This window comes from Vigna angularis, chromosome 2 (genome assembly GCF_016808095.1).
Source record: "Vigna angularis cultivar LongXiaoDou No.4 chromosome 2, ASM1680809v1, whole genome shotgun sequence".
NCBI classification, from domain to species: Eukaryota; Viridiplantae; Streptophyta; class Magnoliopsida; order Fabales; family Fabaceae; genus Vigna; species Vigna angularis.
The window spans coordinates 39606982-39622634 of record NC_068971.1 but is presented as its reverse complement, the minus strand read 5'-3'; the positions used below and the strand labels follow the sequence as shown (position 1 = coordinate 39622634).

The window sequence follows — 15653 nt, the reverse complement described above, 5'->3', positions numbered from 1 at the left end:
TTATTAAAAGGATAAAGTTATTATGACAGGCATTTAATAAAATGACATATTTATATTTAAGTTAACTTGGAATAGTTTTACGTTAATTGATAAGAGTTGAATATATATATTTTTATAATAACCCACCCATTTTTAAATCAACAAAACTAAATCCTTATATTGATTTAAGTTGAGTGATAAAAAACAGGTATTCATATTATATATCATGTATTTAGTTTTACAATTTTAAAATATGCATTAAAAATAATATATTTTTAAAGTTTAATAAAAAAAGTATTCATTATATTTATATTTTATGTTTTGAACTGTACGGATTCATTATTTAATAATTGATTATATTTGAAATTATGTTCTTAATCTCACTTAGATACGGATTCATTTTTCTGCCGTACTCTCCTCGTCTCATTTGTTATATTCCCTTTCTTTCTCCCAATCCTTAACAATTTCCCTAACCTAAAAAAAGGGAAACGAAATTTTTTCATGAAAATTGAATGAGAAAAAAAGAAAAGAAAAGAAAGAAGGTACAACATTTTTATTTAATTTACTTTATACTTTTTTTATTGAATTTAGTTTTAAAGGAATGAAGAGAAAATAAAAAGATATAGAATATCTTTATGTACTTATTTATTTGAAAAATTTTATGTTTAATTTTCCTTTTTATTATTTTTCTTATTGATTAGGACTCGTTGACGTGATGGTTGTGAGGGTACGTGTGAGAAAGAGAATGATGACACAGATTATAATTGCTAACTTACTATTAACAAAATCACTGGTTAAGAGACAGATAATTCACTTTTGAAAGACACAAACCGAACAATACTTTAAGAACTAAAACTAAATAGTAGGATATTCATAAGAATTGAAACCCAAATCTAACAAATAAAAAGTTTCTAAGTACACAAATCAAGTTTAAAATATACATTTTGTGGGATACGGAACTGTTTGATATTATTTATAGTGAGGCGCTTTGGCGTTACTTAAACAACCCATTAACGCTGACTTGCATTGTACAGTACTTCCAAAACCAATGTAATAGAACGTTGAATGACATTTAAGCATACTAAACGTTACACTACAATTTTGATATTTTCCTTTACTTTCTTGTGCTACAGAAAATAGGTGCGAAAGGGAAAGACTCTCCAGGGCGAGGAAAATGGAGGAGATCCTCTATGAAAACGCTAGTGTAGTAGCTGGGAAGAGGGTAAGAATTGCGAGGTTAGGGTTAATTATTATTATTATTATTGTTGTTGGTGGTGGTAGTAGTTTTGATTCTGAAAGTATGGGTATGTATGTATATGTTGATTCTGAAATTAATATGTGAATGTGAAGGTATGTGTGTTTGAATTTTAGGAAGGGATGGGTAGAGAGATGTGTTTGTTTTATTGTAAAATTTGGGTGGATGGATACATCCCTTTCGTATGTAGAACCAGCTAGCATAGCGAGTATGTGACAGGGACAGAAAAAGTTGCACAAAACGACAGTTACACTTGTTAGGGCCAGGAATGGTTAAAACTTGAAACGTTGGATTTGGATGTGGAGGCAGTGAGGGAAATTGAATTGTTGAGTTGAGAAGGGAAGGGAAGAAAAAGGAGAAAAACGAAAGAGGGTACAATCTGTCTCTCGTAGCTGGCGCTTTACCTCCATTATTTTTGGTTTTGGACAGACAAGGGTGTGTTTGGTTCTCTGACTACACTCACTCCTTCTCTCTTCTCAGTGTACCACACGCTGCCACTGCCCACTGCCACTATGGCCCAGCGTCAACTCTCTCCTTTTCCCCCCTACCCTTCCACCTCCTCTTTTGTCTTCCACTTTACTCTCCCACTACCACTCCTTTGAATCAAACACAATACTTTCACATTCACAACTTCACAACCAACCCCTATCTCTCTTTCTCTCTCCCTCCTTCTCTCTCTCTCTCTTCTCTCTTATTCTTGTCAAACAGACCACAATGAATAATAACATCAATAACAATACACTTTAGCCTGCCACCACACCTCTCATCACCAACAATGGGTTCAGACGCTGCTGCCACAAAACTCTCCTCTTCTGAGTCCCTCAACGGTTTGAAATTCGGCCAAAAAATCTATTTTGAGGATGTGGGTCTGGCTACACCAGCCACTTCTCTTACTTCTGCTGCTGCTGCTGCTGGTGTTACTTCTTCTTCCTCTTCCTCTTCCTCTTCTTCAAGGAAAGGAAGAGGTGGGTCTGTTCAACCAGCTCAGCCTCCAAGGTGTCAAGTTGAAGGGTGTATGGTAGATCTGAGTGATGCTAAAGCTTACTATTCTAGGCACAAGGTCTGTGGCATGCACTCTAAATCCCCTACAGTCATTGTTGCTGGCCTTCAACAAAGGTTTTGTCAACAGTGTAGCAGGTCAACCCATCTTTCATTGTTGTTATTACCTGAAACAAAAAAAATTCTTTCCTTTTCTTCTTCTTGTGCTCTTTTATTATTTTACTATAATAGGTGAGGTAAGTTAAAGTAGGGTAGGGTGTTGTTTATTTTATTAAAAAAATTGTCCGTTATTCTAAGGTTTCGGGTGCCTGTGGTGTAGGTTTGTAGGTGAGATATGTTATCCTGTTTTGTCGTTGCAATTATAGGCTTGTTATTTATTTGGTGTTGTTGGTTTAGTTCCTTAATCGTGGTCTTGCTTTTGATCAAGTTTTGGTGTGATTCTTTGTGTCCGTTCTGGAGATGTTTTGTTCAGTTATGATTTGGTTGATTATGCACGGTGTACTTTGCTTTTTCCTCTAGCCTAGCTTTAAAGTGCTTATCTGAACGGCTGTCTGATAACGCGTGTGAAATATTGTTTTCCTTTTCAGCGAATTGATTCTTGCACCCCAGGTGTGTTTGGTATTAAAAATAATAACTCGGTTTGTACGGAAAAGGTTTGAAGTGGGTGTGCAACTTGTAGTCTGAAAATCACAATACACTACACTACTCTGCTGTTCTACCTCTAGCCTTGTGGGGTTGGGGTATGGGCCCTCTATTCTGTATTCATGTGCTGTTATAATTTGTGATTACTGTTTAGTGATTGGATTTCATGTTTTGGGGAAATAATGATTGTTTTTTCTATTTATAGATTACTGAGAGAGCCTTTGAAAAAACCTATTGTTTCTCAAATATAATATATTACCAAACATGGGCAAACTTTATAGGTCCGTATCCGTGAAAAGATTAATCCAGGTATTTCAGTAGTGTTATGAATCAAGTGTTTTATAATTTGTTATTTGTGCTACAAGAGCAATCCCTTTTTATCTTAGTGAAGCTTGGGTTGTTGGTTAAGGCTTGCATTATTATCATAATGATAGTTTTCCGCTAATTGGACTATGAAAGTGGCCACAACCTTCCATTGTCTGGCCATCCATAAAGTGGGTCCTGGTAGTAGATAATGAGATTTTATATGACATAAGCTTGATACATTGTCTAATTGTTCATGTATTGCCTCCGAGACTCATGTATAGCTTGATAGGTTGTCTAATTCTCTGTAGTTATTGACTTATTATCTCTTTATTGAGAATGAGTGTGAAATCCGAACCACACGCCTTGCTTATGTGCCTGCCTATTTTCTTTCTATCATGTTTTATGATTCTAGCTATGCAGACTGTTTTTGTTACATCTGCCATTCATTGGCTGCATCACATTAGTCAATGAACGTGGTTTTCCTTTGCAGTATGTTTTTTGGAGCAGGGATAGCCTTTGGGTATATGCTCCAAGTGTAATTTTTGTCTTTTTTGGTCTCACGGTTCTTCAGTGTTTCAAGAGGCTTTTCTAGGTCATAGGTCATACTTTTGATCTGTAGAATTTCTAGTGGAGAAGCAAGCTATTTTTCATAGTGAGAATAATCAGAAAATACGAAAATAATACTCTATGCTTAGATAAAATACGTGTTAATATCAGTGATAATGCAAATATATTTTTGAATATGGATTTTTCTAGCATCCAACCTGACTTAAGGCATTTCAAATGGGGCTATAGGAAGATCTATATTGTGGTTTATTCCCTATATTTAAGATTTTTAACTTCTCTTACTGCTTCCCCTTTTGCTAATAAAGAAGAGAAAGAGCGTTATTGGTATTGTCCATAGTTTTATTTTACGAATATGTTAAAGCTGAATTCTCTGTATCATGGAACCACATGATGTTATCTGAGCAATGTTTAAGGATTGTCTTTGTAAAGCAGGTGTCAAGTAACGTCTTATACTCTGCTAATATGCTATCTCATTCAGTGCAAGACATGCTCACATGATGTGCGTCATTTCAAAATGTGAACGAGATTGCTACATCTAATGGAAAAACACCGTTCTTCTATTGTTTATACATATTATATTGCTTGTGCTCTTTACTATTTTCAATTATGACTGTATAGTCTGTTAGAAATTTCGTCTTGTGGCAACAATACGTGTGGCGACAACACGATAGCATGTCATGCTAGGAAACAATAGTCTTGTCATGTTAGCATGGCTGCACTTATTCATCTATCTTTGACTTAAATTGGAATAATTTATAAGTTATAGCTATAAAAACTAATATCATGTTTCATAGCCTTGCTCAGATTTCACCAGCTTCCTGAGTTTGATCAAGGAAAAAGAAGTTGCCGCAGGCGACTGGCTGGCCATAATGAACGTCGGAGAAAGCCCCCACCCAGCTCTCTCTTAACCTCTCGCTATGCCAGGCTTTCTTCATCTGCTTTTGGTTAGAAACTATCAGTAAAACATCAGTTTCATGCCTCTCAAATTTTCTATAGGGAAGGACGTGTAGTTTCAGCTTGTGCCATTCTTGGCATTATATATAAAACACATTCTAATGTTTGGCACCTTTTTTGACAGATAATAGTGGCAGAGGGGGCAACTTTCTGATGGAATTGACTTCATATCCTAAGCTTAGTCTGAGAAATTCACTTCCAACTCCTAGATCATCCGAGCTAGCTCCTGGAAGTCAAACCTCCACACTTAGCTGGCACGGCAACTCAGAGACACCATCTGACATTTTCTTGCAGGGTTCGGTTGGTGGGACAAGCTTTGCCGGTCCCGGTCATCCTCCAGGGGAAAGTTACACAGGTGTCACTGACTCGAGCTGTGCTCTCTCTCTTCTGTCAAGTCAAACATGGGGTTCTAGAAACACAGCACCAAGTCTTGGGTTGAATAATATGATAAATTTCAACGGGACACCCATGACACAACTTACTGCTTCATCTCATGGTGCATCACTCCATGAACTTCCAAATACCTCGTGGTGTTTCAAGGGCATTGATTCTGGTAACTGTTCGCCTGAGGTTGTCCCTGATCTAGGTCTGGGTCATATTTCACAGCCTCTGAATGGCCAGCTCCATGGTGAGTTAGATCTGTCTCAACAGGGAAGGAGGCATTTCATGGATCTAGAACAGTCCAGGGAATATGAATCTGCTCATTGGTCACTTTAAATGCACTTTTGTTGTTGTTGTGGCTTGTAATAACAAATAGCACAAACCTGTGCCTACCTGGTTACTTACCAGACTGATATCATTTGCTTGTTTTGGTTTGTTTAAACTGATAATCAAGGCGTGGGTGGCCTTGCTTCTTTTGTGGTACTTTCAGGTTCCAAATGAATCACCTGAGAGTGTGTTTTGTTACTGTTTTGGCAGCATAGGTATGGTGTCATCTGCCATTGCTGTCTCCTCTGAAGTATTTGTGATTGGGGAGGACAATCTCTTTGTTATTTGCTACCCCTACTAAAAGCTATTTGATATTATCTTTTGACTATTTTGAACAGTGTTGCACACATTGGTCACCTGAGAATGTTTTGCAGTGTGTTGAGTTGAATGACTTAGATAACAAGGCATGTGATTTTCAACTGGGAGGTCCCAGCGTTCATTTCAAAAAGTAAAACTAAGTTTCATGTTTGATTTTCCGTTGAAGTCAATTTGTAAACTGCGTTCGTTGTCATATTTGTTTTTAAACAAAGTCTGAAATAAAAGAAGGTATGGTTTTCATTGCCTATGTTCTTAATTTATTTTCCCCTTGTTCCGTTGCTAATCAACTAGAAGAAGCACCCGCTGAAACACAATAATGCTCCGTTCAGCAAAGATAAAATTGAAAATTCGAATTCAACCTAAGCTGTGAAATCAAATCCTAAATCATCGGGATTCATTGGCATAACCTTGAGAGCTGCACTACCGTGGCCTTCATACTAATTTGGTCCTGTGCCCTTATTAAATATGCTATCCCCTGCAACGACCTACATGAAAAACCAAGATTATGGAAATTTCATAAACGTGATAATTATTAGTAGATATTTTTTTCCTGGGTATGGTTGTAACAGTTTTCTCTTTTTTTTTCTGTTATACATTCTGTTCATTGTTTCGTTTCTGTTATGTAGAGTATTATATAAACTCTGTTTGTACACACTCAATTAGAAGAACTTGATTTTTCAATACAATGAATATTTTATATTTCTTAGAAATAAGATGGTATCTCATGGTTCAAATTCTTGATTCTCCCTTTTTGTTATGGTTTCTTAACCCTATACCAATCCTTCCAATCCTTTCTTCCTTCATTCCAATAAGAATCTTGCCCTTGTTCTTGTCTCTTTTGTGTTAGATGGCAAAAAATCATGCTTAGCCTCGGGGAATGAAGCTTGCGCTCAAATTCAAAAACAAGCTAAAATTCATCATGGAACCTACTTGAACCACTATTGCATAACTCTTTTCATGAGTATTTGTATTGATGTAATACAATAGTTCTCTCATGACTTTAACGATCGATCCATGAATCGATTCTTAAATATATTATCTAGATCGAAATCTAGATATGGCAAAATCTTGATCGAAATCCATGGCTTCGGAGATGTGGCAAGATCTTTATCACTACTTTCATCATGGAGACATTTTTCGAGTCACTGCTTTACAAGAACTCTACAAATTACACCTAAGTCCACTTTTCATTACTGAATTTCACATTGAGTTGCACATCATTTGGGAAGAAATTGATAGTTTTCGTCTTGTTTTTCACTGTGTAAGTGTGACATTACATTTTCTTGTTCCACCAAGAATTATAAAAAACAAGATTATTCCTTTTCTTAAAACGCTCAATGACCAATTTGCCTCAGTGAGATCTCATATTATGTTGATTGATCCTTTACTCGAGATTACTAAAGTCTTTAATATGTTAAGGTTGTAAGTTGCGCAAATCTCTTTGTGACCTCAAACAAGCCAGTAGACAGGGGCATATCACCCTATCTACCACCCTTTTGTTAAAGGTCTAACACTTAAACGCATGTACGAATAATACTTTCTTATCTATTGTGTTGTTTTTTATCTATGCAAATTATAAAGGACAAAACTTTATTCAAAAGTTCTACATTGATTTAGAAGAATGTTAAGAGATAGGAAGATATTCTGAGAATGTTTTCTCAATGTCTTCTGTTTGACGTATCCATACAACAACATAATTGCCTCTAGAAAAACAACATAGCATCTGACCTGGTACCAAAAAGTTATACACCTATGTATGTTAAAGTCAATTTTCTAAGTAAAAGATCTTTTTCAAAGAAGCTTGTATAAAGATGATCACATGAAGAAAAGACAATAAAAATCAAGAATCATTATTGATCTTACTGATTTTGATATAGCTTGTTACTTGGATACCTAATGCTCTATCATTGAGTCCATGTTTTTCTTGACTCTTCTTTGATCTCCTAGAAATCAAAGAAGCAAACTACCATTTCCTATTCTTCCTCTAAAGTTGAGTATAGAGCTTTGACCATCCTTAATTGTGAAATACAATGGCTATTTATCTTCTTCATGACCTTATCTAGCTCATAATCTAGTGTTCCATGAATGTACCAAGAACGTTAAGATCATCTGTTCACTTAGAGAGAAAATACAACAAGGTTTAATATGTCTTTTACCACTTTCTTCTGCTGTCAAACTTGTTGACACCTTTACTAAACCCCTATGTCTCTTGACAATCTTTTTACCAAGTTAGATATGTATTCACCATCCAACTTGAGGGAATATTAATAGATATTTTTTACCTAAATTAATTGTAATAGTTTTTTCTTTGTTTTTCTTTATACATTTTGTTCGTTACTATGTTATGTAGAGTATTATATAAATTGTTTGTACTTACCCAGATAGGATAACTTATGATTTTTTAAAGTGAATATTTTACATTTATGAGAATTACGAATATGATTGAAGACATGATAAATGGCCTTTTCGTGTTTTGAGAACTTCATATTCCCCTATATAGTTTATGTTGAACCAGGTGGAGTGGAGTTTAGCACGTGTTGACGTTGGTTGTTGAGTGTCGTGATGCTTTGGTGGTTGCGGTACATCATATGTTGACCTTCTGTAATCAACTTTATTCCATTTTTTTCTTTCATTACTAAATAATGGATTTTACTTCCTGCACCCTGGAAACTTCCCAGAACCAGCTTTTCGAAATTTTTAAAACAATATTTCCGAAATAAAATTTTCAGAACATAATTTTTAAACATATGAAATGTGTGTTGGAATAAAATTTTCAAAATAAGATTTTTCAAAATAACTTTCCAGACTCATGATACACCTTTTGGAAAAAAATATCCAGAATATCTTTTTCTAATATTATTAGAGTGCAGTTTAAAAATATGGAATGCAGGAAGCATTAACAGTAAATTATTTAGACATAGGTTCTGTTTTCGTCCATTTATATATTATAATTTGGTTTTATCTTTAATCTATACAAGACTTTAAACATTATTTTTTTTTTTCTCATTCTCTAAACTATATATTTATATATTTATCGTATACTTTTTTTGGATAAATAGTGGCAGCTCTGCATGATCTATACAGAACCTTTAACTACATACTTGTGCTCAAAGGATGGAAGGGTAACGATCCTTTGTGGAGAGAGTCTTGGACAGTTGCTCGAAATTTTTATAATTTTTCTTATAATAATTATACAGTCTAGTTTTCAAAAAAATATTTTAAAATTATTAAAAAATGTTTCAAAATTACAAATTTTAGCACTGTAGTTTTAAAAACTTGAGATCTAATTAATCTAATCTAATCCAAATAAATCAAAGATAGATTTAAAACTTGAGATATATTAAGTTAAATTTAAATTTCATTATTAAGGTGAATTAAATTTATTATTCTGAAACTTTGAATTAAAAATAATATCTTAATATTGTTATAAGAGTTTATGCTTAGTGTTCTGCATCAAAATGTGACTGATTCAGATGTATAGGAAGGGAACAAGATACTTATGTACTTGAAATTGAAAGGTAAAATCATTTGTCTTTCCTGTAACACTTCTAAATAAAACTTTTATTTTTATTCAATTGTGTCTGTAACACTTTAGAAGCACCATTCTCCACATTGCATTTCTGATTGCATTCGGTAAATTTTGGTGAAGAAAATCAGACAAAAATACCTTATTAAAAAAAACAAGTTAAAGAGCTAACAAAAAAAATAGTTACAAAACTTATATTTTTTTTCCACGTATTATTAAATTTAAATTAATTTTATTTAATAACTATTACATTTTTCTTTTTTATTATTATTTTTTATTTGCAAGATTGTGCTTCGATGACCATGCATTTTTATTGAGATCGACAATAACTTGATTATATTTTAAAATAATACAGTGCTGCACAAAAATTAAAGCAAATAAAAAGAAATTGAAAATATGATAAAGAAAATCCTGATGTAATATTGCCGTCGAGGGTGTTTCCAGTTTACAGTGACCAGTACCCATCTTCTCGCTTCTCAATTTCTTGGAGGTAACTTCTCACCGCTAACTCCTTCTTTTTCTCTTCATCAATATCGCATCTGTGCCCCAATTTCTCTTCTCTTACTCCATTCATACCTTCTTCACACATCTGTTTAGGGTTTCAATCTGATTTCCTTTCTAAGTAGCGCACGTCCTCGATCTGAATGTATGTGTGATTCTTCGTACTCATTTTTTATGATTGTTAATAATTATTTTGCATCTTTCTCTGTTGCGGATGTTTCCAATGTTATTTTCCGGTCTGGAATCCTTTTTCTTGGATTTGTTATCACCTGTCTTCCCGTAGAATTGGTTCGGCGTATTTCTGCTGGTGGTTGATTACACCACTGTTTCCTGTAATTCTGTTTTCTTATCAATGGAAAAATGGTCAGTGACATATATTCTGTGTGTGTATTCTGAAAGCATATGATACTTGGAAACTTAATCTCGTTTATTTGGATTACGTTTCCTTCAAAATGTTCTTGTTAGGAGAGATTAAAACTGTCTTCCCTCTTCTGTTTAGTGGTAATTGGTTGTAGTATGAAATGCTGTGTTTATCTTTTGACATGATTAATGAGTTGTGTAAATTTTTTGATAGTGTGTAGAGAAAATCATGGTGGACGCAGCAGAACGTAGGTACTTGGAGGATGAAGATACACCACTCATGAAAACTATAAAGGGTGCAACAACTGGTTTGGTTGCTGGCACTATCTGGGGTACTGTGGTTGCCACCTGGTATGATGTCCCTCGTGTTGAGAGAAGTGTTGCCCTTCCAGGGCTGATGAGGACTTTCAAGATGATGGGCAACTATGGTTTGACCTTTGCTGCCATAGGAGGAGTCTACATAGGTGTAGAGCAGTTGTTGCAGAACTATAGGATGAAAAGGGATCTAGTCAATGGCGCTGTTGGCGGATTTGTTGCTGGTGCAACTATTCTGGGTTACAAAGGTAGCCCATTTTCCTTAATAAATATTTATCTTTGAGAATTTATATATTTAATATCTGGATTCTAAAATGTTTGTTATTGACCTATGGATTTGTCATTGATTTTGGAATCACGCAGAATGACTTGATCCATTTCACTCTGAAATTAGTATATTTGAGCAATGTGTTTTTTGGCTTTCTGACATGGTTATGTCATTGTGCTAGATGGCTTTTTGCACTTCTGATGTCCGGCTTAGGAAGCCAATCTATGATGTGTTCTTCTTTGGCTTTCGAGAATTAAACTGTCTGTGGTTGTATGTGTGTTTCTATGTGTATGGAAGGGTTATCTATGGCCAACCCTTTCTTCTTTAACCCTTTTGTTGTTCTTGTGTCATTTTTGGTTGTCATTGAAAGCTTGGTCTTTTGTTGCTCTGTGCTTTTCACTGTCACTGAAGAATCCTTATATTGGGCACTTTTTTTGATCCAAAAAAGAAGCTACAAGTTTTTTGCTTTCATTCAATTGTGCATTATTCGTTGATTGGTTGTAGCATGATGTGTTTAGAGAGCCTAAAATGGATTTCTGTTGGATCTAGGAGAGTTTCTATGCCATAACTCATGTTATATTTTGTTGATGCTAACTTTTTATTCTACCCGTATGTTATATTAGGAACTGAATGCTAGGCAGGAAAAAACTGACAAATGAATACGCTTAATGTTATGAAGTTGAACATGTTGCAATAGATTAGTGGACAAGATAGAATTAGGAATGAATGCACCAGACAAAAGCTTGGGGTAGCAGCACCTACTGTAGAAAAGATGATAGAATGTTTCCTTAGGTGATGTTGAAGCCCTATAAGGAGAGTAGATCTGATGAAGGGTAATCTAGTGGCTAGAGGCCGAGGTAGACCAGGAAAAGCTACAGGTGAAGCAATTAAGGACTGGAGGTAAATAATGTGTCTATAGATATAACTTATGATTGAACATTTTTGCATCATGTGGTATATATTGTGTAGCCAATCCCACCTCGTGGGAAAGGCTTAATTGTGTTTGCCTATGTAGCATGGATTGGGACACTAGACACTGCAAAATATAAAAAACGTAGACACGGGGTCACAGCATAATAACTCCTTTATAATAGTAAAAGAAAAATTGTAAAACTAAGGAGAAGCAGTGAAAAGTCAGTTATGTATGGCAAGCAAAGAAATAGAATAAAATAATTGAACTTGAGTGGCAGTAGAACGAGAGAAAAATAGATAGTTGCATGAGTCGGGAGAAAAGGGGACAAAAACACTATTTGTCTGAGGGGAATTACTGACTACTCGCCAGCTAGGAATGGTGCGATGCACATGAGGCAGTTGTAGTATTCTTTGGTTGCAACTGATAGTAACAGCCAGAGTCTTGGCCACTACTACACATTTATTTTCTTATGTGCCATACTGCTTGACACCTCTTGGTTCATTCTTAGAATTATTCTGGTTGCTTGTGAAGGTAAGGGAAAAGAGAACATTTATCTTTTTTTTTTTTTTTTTTAAAAAATCAAAAACCCAAATGAGGGTTTGTTCCTGACGGAGATTGGGTCTGTCATTGTTGGTGTGTCTGGTAATTGGGCCTGTCTTTATTAGCCTGTCCAGTGACAGGATTTGTTGTCACTGGCATGTCCTGTGACTGGACTGCATCTGGTTTCAGGCTGTCTTCATTGGCATGTCCAGTCACGGACTTTGTCGTCACTGGGGTGCCCAGTTACTGGGCTGCATCTGGTTTCAGAGGCTGTGTCCAACACCACTTCGACGACTTGTCTGCACTGCCTTAGAACCAGGTCTGACATATGGAAGTGCCTATTTCAAGATGTGTTGTGTGCCATGGATTGTTGTTTAGGATTGTTGAAAAATGGTAATTTTTGTGGTTAATTTCTTTTCCTGATATATGTTTTAAGCTGTGCTTTGAGTTTGTTTGGACTAACTTCTCCACAAGAGTTTCCAGGAGAAAAAATGAGTTTATCCAAAAGTCAAATTTAGTATATGCATAAGCTACTTTGTAAAAGTTCTCACATATGACTATAAAATTTTTATTTTTCATCTTGTGCATGAGTTAATTTTAACTTACGAAGAAACTCATTTTATTTTAATTTTGCTGCTTTTTGTGTTTATATTTGTCTTTCTTTATACTATGCTACTGGTTTCTTCTGTCATTGCTGTAAAGCCACTCCATTTTGTGTTAGTTTATACATGTATTTCGCTCACTTGTATGAATTATTTAGCTAAACATGTGCCTGAAATTTTTACGAGGAAATGTTATTGATTGATGGTTCTGGCTACTACACATTGTTTGTTCTTGGCTATTGTATGGAGTTATTAATAATTGTATAATGACTTTTTTTTGTTGGTCGCTGCTCCATTCACCCGCTGCAAACTGAAAGTATGATATATTAGGCTGATATTGGTCTTAAAATATATTGTGGAAATCCTTTACTTCAAGTTCTGACTTATTTATTACTTGTCTTGGATTAGTGGTTCCATTGTTCTGAAGGTTTTTGTAGTGAAAGAAAAGGATGGTGGTATTTTGGAATCAATAAAGTTTTGTAGTGTATAAAATCGGATAAAGAATAATTGGTGAAGGTTTTGTGAGAATTTTCTATTTTATTTCTTTAATTCTAAAAGTTTCGTATATTATAAAACATTTTCTTGAGATGAATGATTTATCCTCTATTTCCTTTTATTTTAAAACCCTCCATCCCAAGACCCAAGCATACTTATGTTAGTCTCATGTCATATCACTGTTGGCTTATACGGCAAACTTTTGAGTCTCTCCATTTGCCTGCCTATACAGTTCATTATTAGTTGATCCATGTTGTCCATTTTTAATTTTTGTGCATGGAAGAGCCCATGATTTGTATCTTTATGCATATTTGCTTGTCAGCTATAATGGTCTAACTTAAATATGATTTCTCATCATGAAGTTGTTGTTTAACAGTTCAGCCTTCCTTTATAACTTTCTCAAGAAGTATTTTATGTTACCTTTCTGAATCTTATATTAATTGCGAAACCAGGATTACCGATGTTGTAGTCTAATTAAGTCACCCTGAATCTGCTGTTTTCGTAGCAAGTTTTATGTTGTGTTCCTTCTATTGTAGGAAGGAGCATCAAAACTGCACTCTCTGCTGGATCGGCATTAGCATTCACATCTGCATATATTGATTTCGGTGGTCAAACATTAAAACATGACGAGGGGAAAGAGTATGCCGCTTACACAACAAAGAAAAGAACCAGTGGTGATGAATAATTATTAATTTATGCACTTTTATGACCGAAGACGTTTGAAATTAATAGGAAAGAGTGGATCACTCTTTTGTAGACCCCTCTGTTTGTTGAGTTGGAATTTCATACTTGGCAGTTTTTTCCATATTGTTTCTTTATGTAAGTTGCTGATGTTGAACTGGTTGAATTCCAATAAATGTTCTATTTTGAGATTCTTCCTTGAAGATAATTTTGAGATTCTCAATACAATGACATTCGGAGATGATATTTTGGAATTTGTATTTCAAATGTTGTTGAAGAGTTGTTTTTTAAATGTGTTACCTAAGAGGGATTTTAAAAAACTTTATGAGCAGAGGATTCAAGTTCTTCGAAAACACTTATTTTGTAAGAAAATGCCATATTTCTATAACGTTAATAACGTGAAAAGCAATTATAAAACATGTATAAATAATATATTCAAAGTAACTGCAAAACTTTTAGGAATAATATATTATGTTTTTGTAATCTTTGACAACATTATTCTTAAAATCAAATTGAACTTATTTTTTAGTATTAGTTTGAAATGAAATTTTGATACATGGTGGATAATATGAAAGAAATGATATATTATGAAATATTTGATTGAATATGATATATTCTGGAATTTGTATTTAATAAAGATATTTTTAATGTGCTAAGAGGTAAAATATTTTGTAATACTTTATTAATAGGTGATGTTTTCTCGTAATACTTATTTTGTACAAAAAATAAATTGTTATATTTTAAGAATGTTCATTTTGTACTTTATTTAAGTATAACTACGGACGAGATGATGTAAATATTTATAATTTTTGTTTAGAATTATGATCTGCAGCACTTGTGTTTTTTTACTGAAATGTGTTCAAAGATTTTTTAATCTACTGAAAATGTTCAGTATTGTGATTCTCAAAACTGTCTCCATGTTTCAGCTTCATGGTCTTTTCACTCCATCCAATTAAAAACGTCGAATATAGATAATTTGTAGTTATATTATATTGTGTACTCTTCCTCCAAACTAGTTAGCAAAAAGAATTAATGATTATTTTGGTATCACCGTGTTTTCTTACAAATTATATACGATACTTCTACAATAATCGTTATTAATATAATATTATGGAAATTTCATAGACGTGATAACGATTATTAAGGACATGTTAAATGGCCTATTTCGTGTTTTGAGAATTTCATATTCCCCTGTATAGTTTAGGTTGAACCGGGTGGAGGTAGCACGAGGTGACGTTGGTTGTTGGGTGTCGTGATGCTTTGGTGAGTAGCGGTACGTCATGTGTTAAAGCTTGTAAATGTAGTTATGATTGTGGGGTTGCAAGAAGAAATAACCCTCAATAATTTAGACACAGGTCCAGTTCCCCCTCAAAGCCCAGTAGACTTTGGCAGGCAAGCAGGCCCAATAACTTGTTTCGCGCCAAAACCAATATAACGGACTAAGCTACGTGGACCCCATCACAACAGAAACTAACCCTGCGTACAGAAACAGTTGAAGACACCATTCTCACTGTGACACTGTCACTATAGTTTCATGCAATCTTGATTCTTTTTCCTTTTCTTCTGTTTTTCCCTCAAAATCTTCTCTTCCATTAAGTTCTATCCGAGTTCCATTAACCAGAAACAAATTGTATGCATGTTTGGGAACTTAGAAAGAACGAGAAAACGCAAAGAAAACACATTGTTGATATTTCTGTGTCTTGTGTTTTCCGATTCTCAGGAAA

At 34.5% G+C, this 15653-nt stretch overlaps 2 protein-coding genes across 3 annotated transcripts; both read left to right on the top strand.

The window, feature by feature from the left end:
* Positions 1-1344: 1344 nt before the first annotated feature.
* On the top strand, positions 1345-5738 carry LOC108329497 (squamosa promoter-binding-like protein 9). Its single transcript, XM_017563725.2, has 3 exons — positions 1345-2371; positions 4553-4692; positions 4827-5738. Exons 1-3 carry the CDS (start codon positions 2010-2012, stop codon positions 5417-5419), a joined length of 1095 nt encoding a protein of 364 aa, XP_017419214.1. The 5' UTR covers positions 1345-2009; the 3' UTR covers positions 5420-5738.
* Positions 5739-9616: 3878 nt separating this feature from the next.
* On the top strand, positions 9617-14152 carry LOC108327558 (outer envelope pore protein 16-3, chloroplastic/mitochondrial). 2 transcript variants are annotated; one of them, XM_017561249.2, is made up of 4 exons: positions 9671-9744; positions 9852-9900; positions 10330-10678; positions 13785-14152. In XM_017561249.2, exons 3-4 carry the CDS (start codon positions 10345-10347, stop codon positions 13931-13933), a joined length of 483 nt encoding a protein of 160 aa, XP_017416738.2. In that variant the 5' UTR covers positions 9671-9744; positions 9852-9900; positions 10330-10344; the 3' UTR covers positions 13934-14152. The 2 variants fall into 2 exon arrangements, with proteins under 2 accessions (XP_052728161.1, XP_017416738.2); XM_052872201.1 differs by lacking the exon at positions 9852-9900 and having other exon boundaries at positions 9617-9744.
* The last annotated feature ends 1501 nt before the right edge of the window (positions 14153-15653 follow it).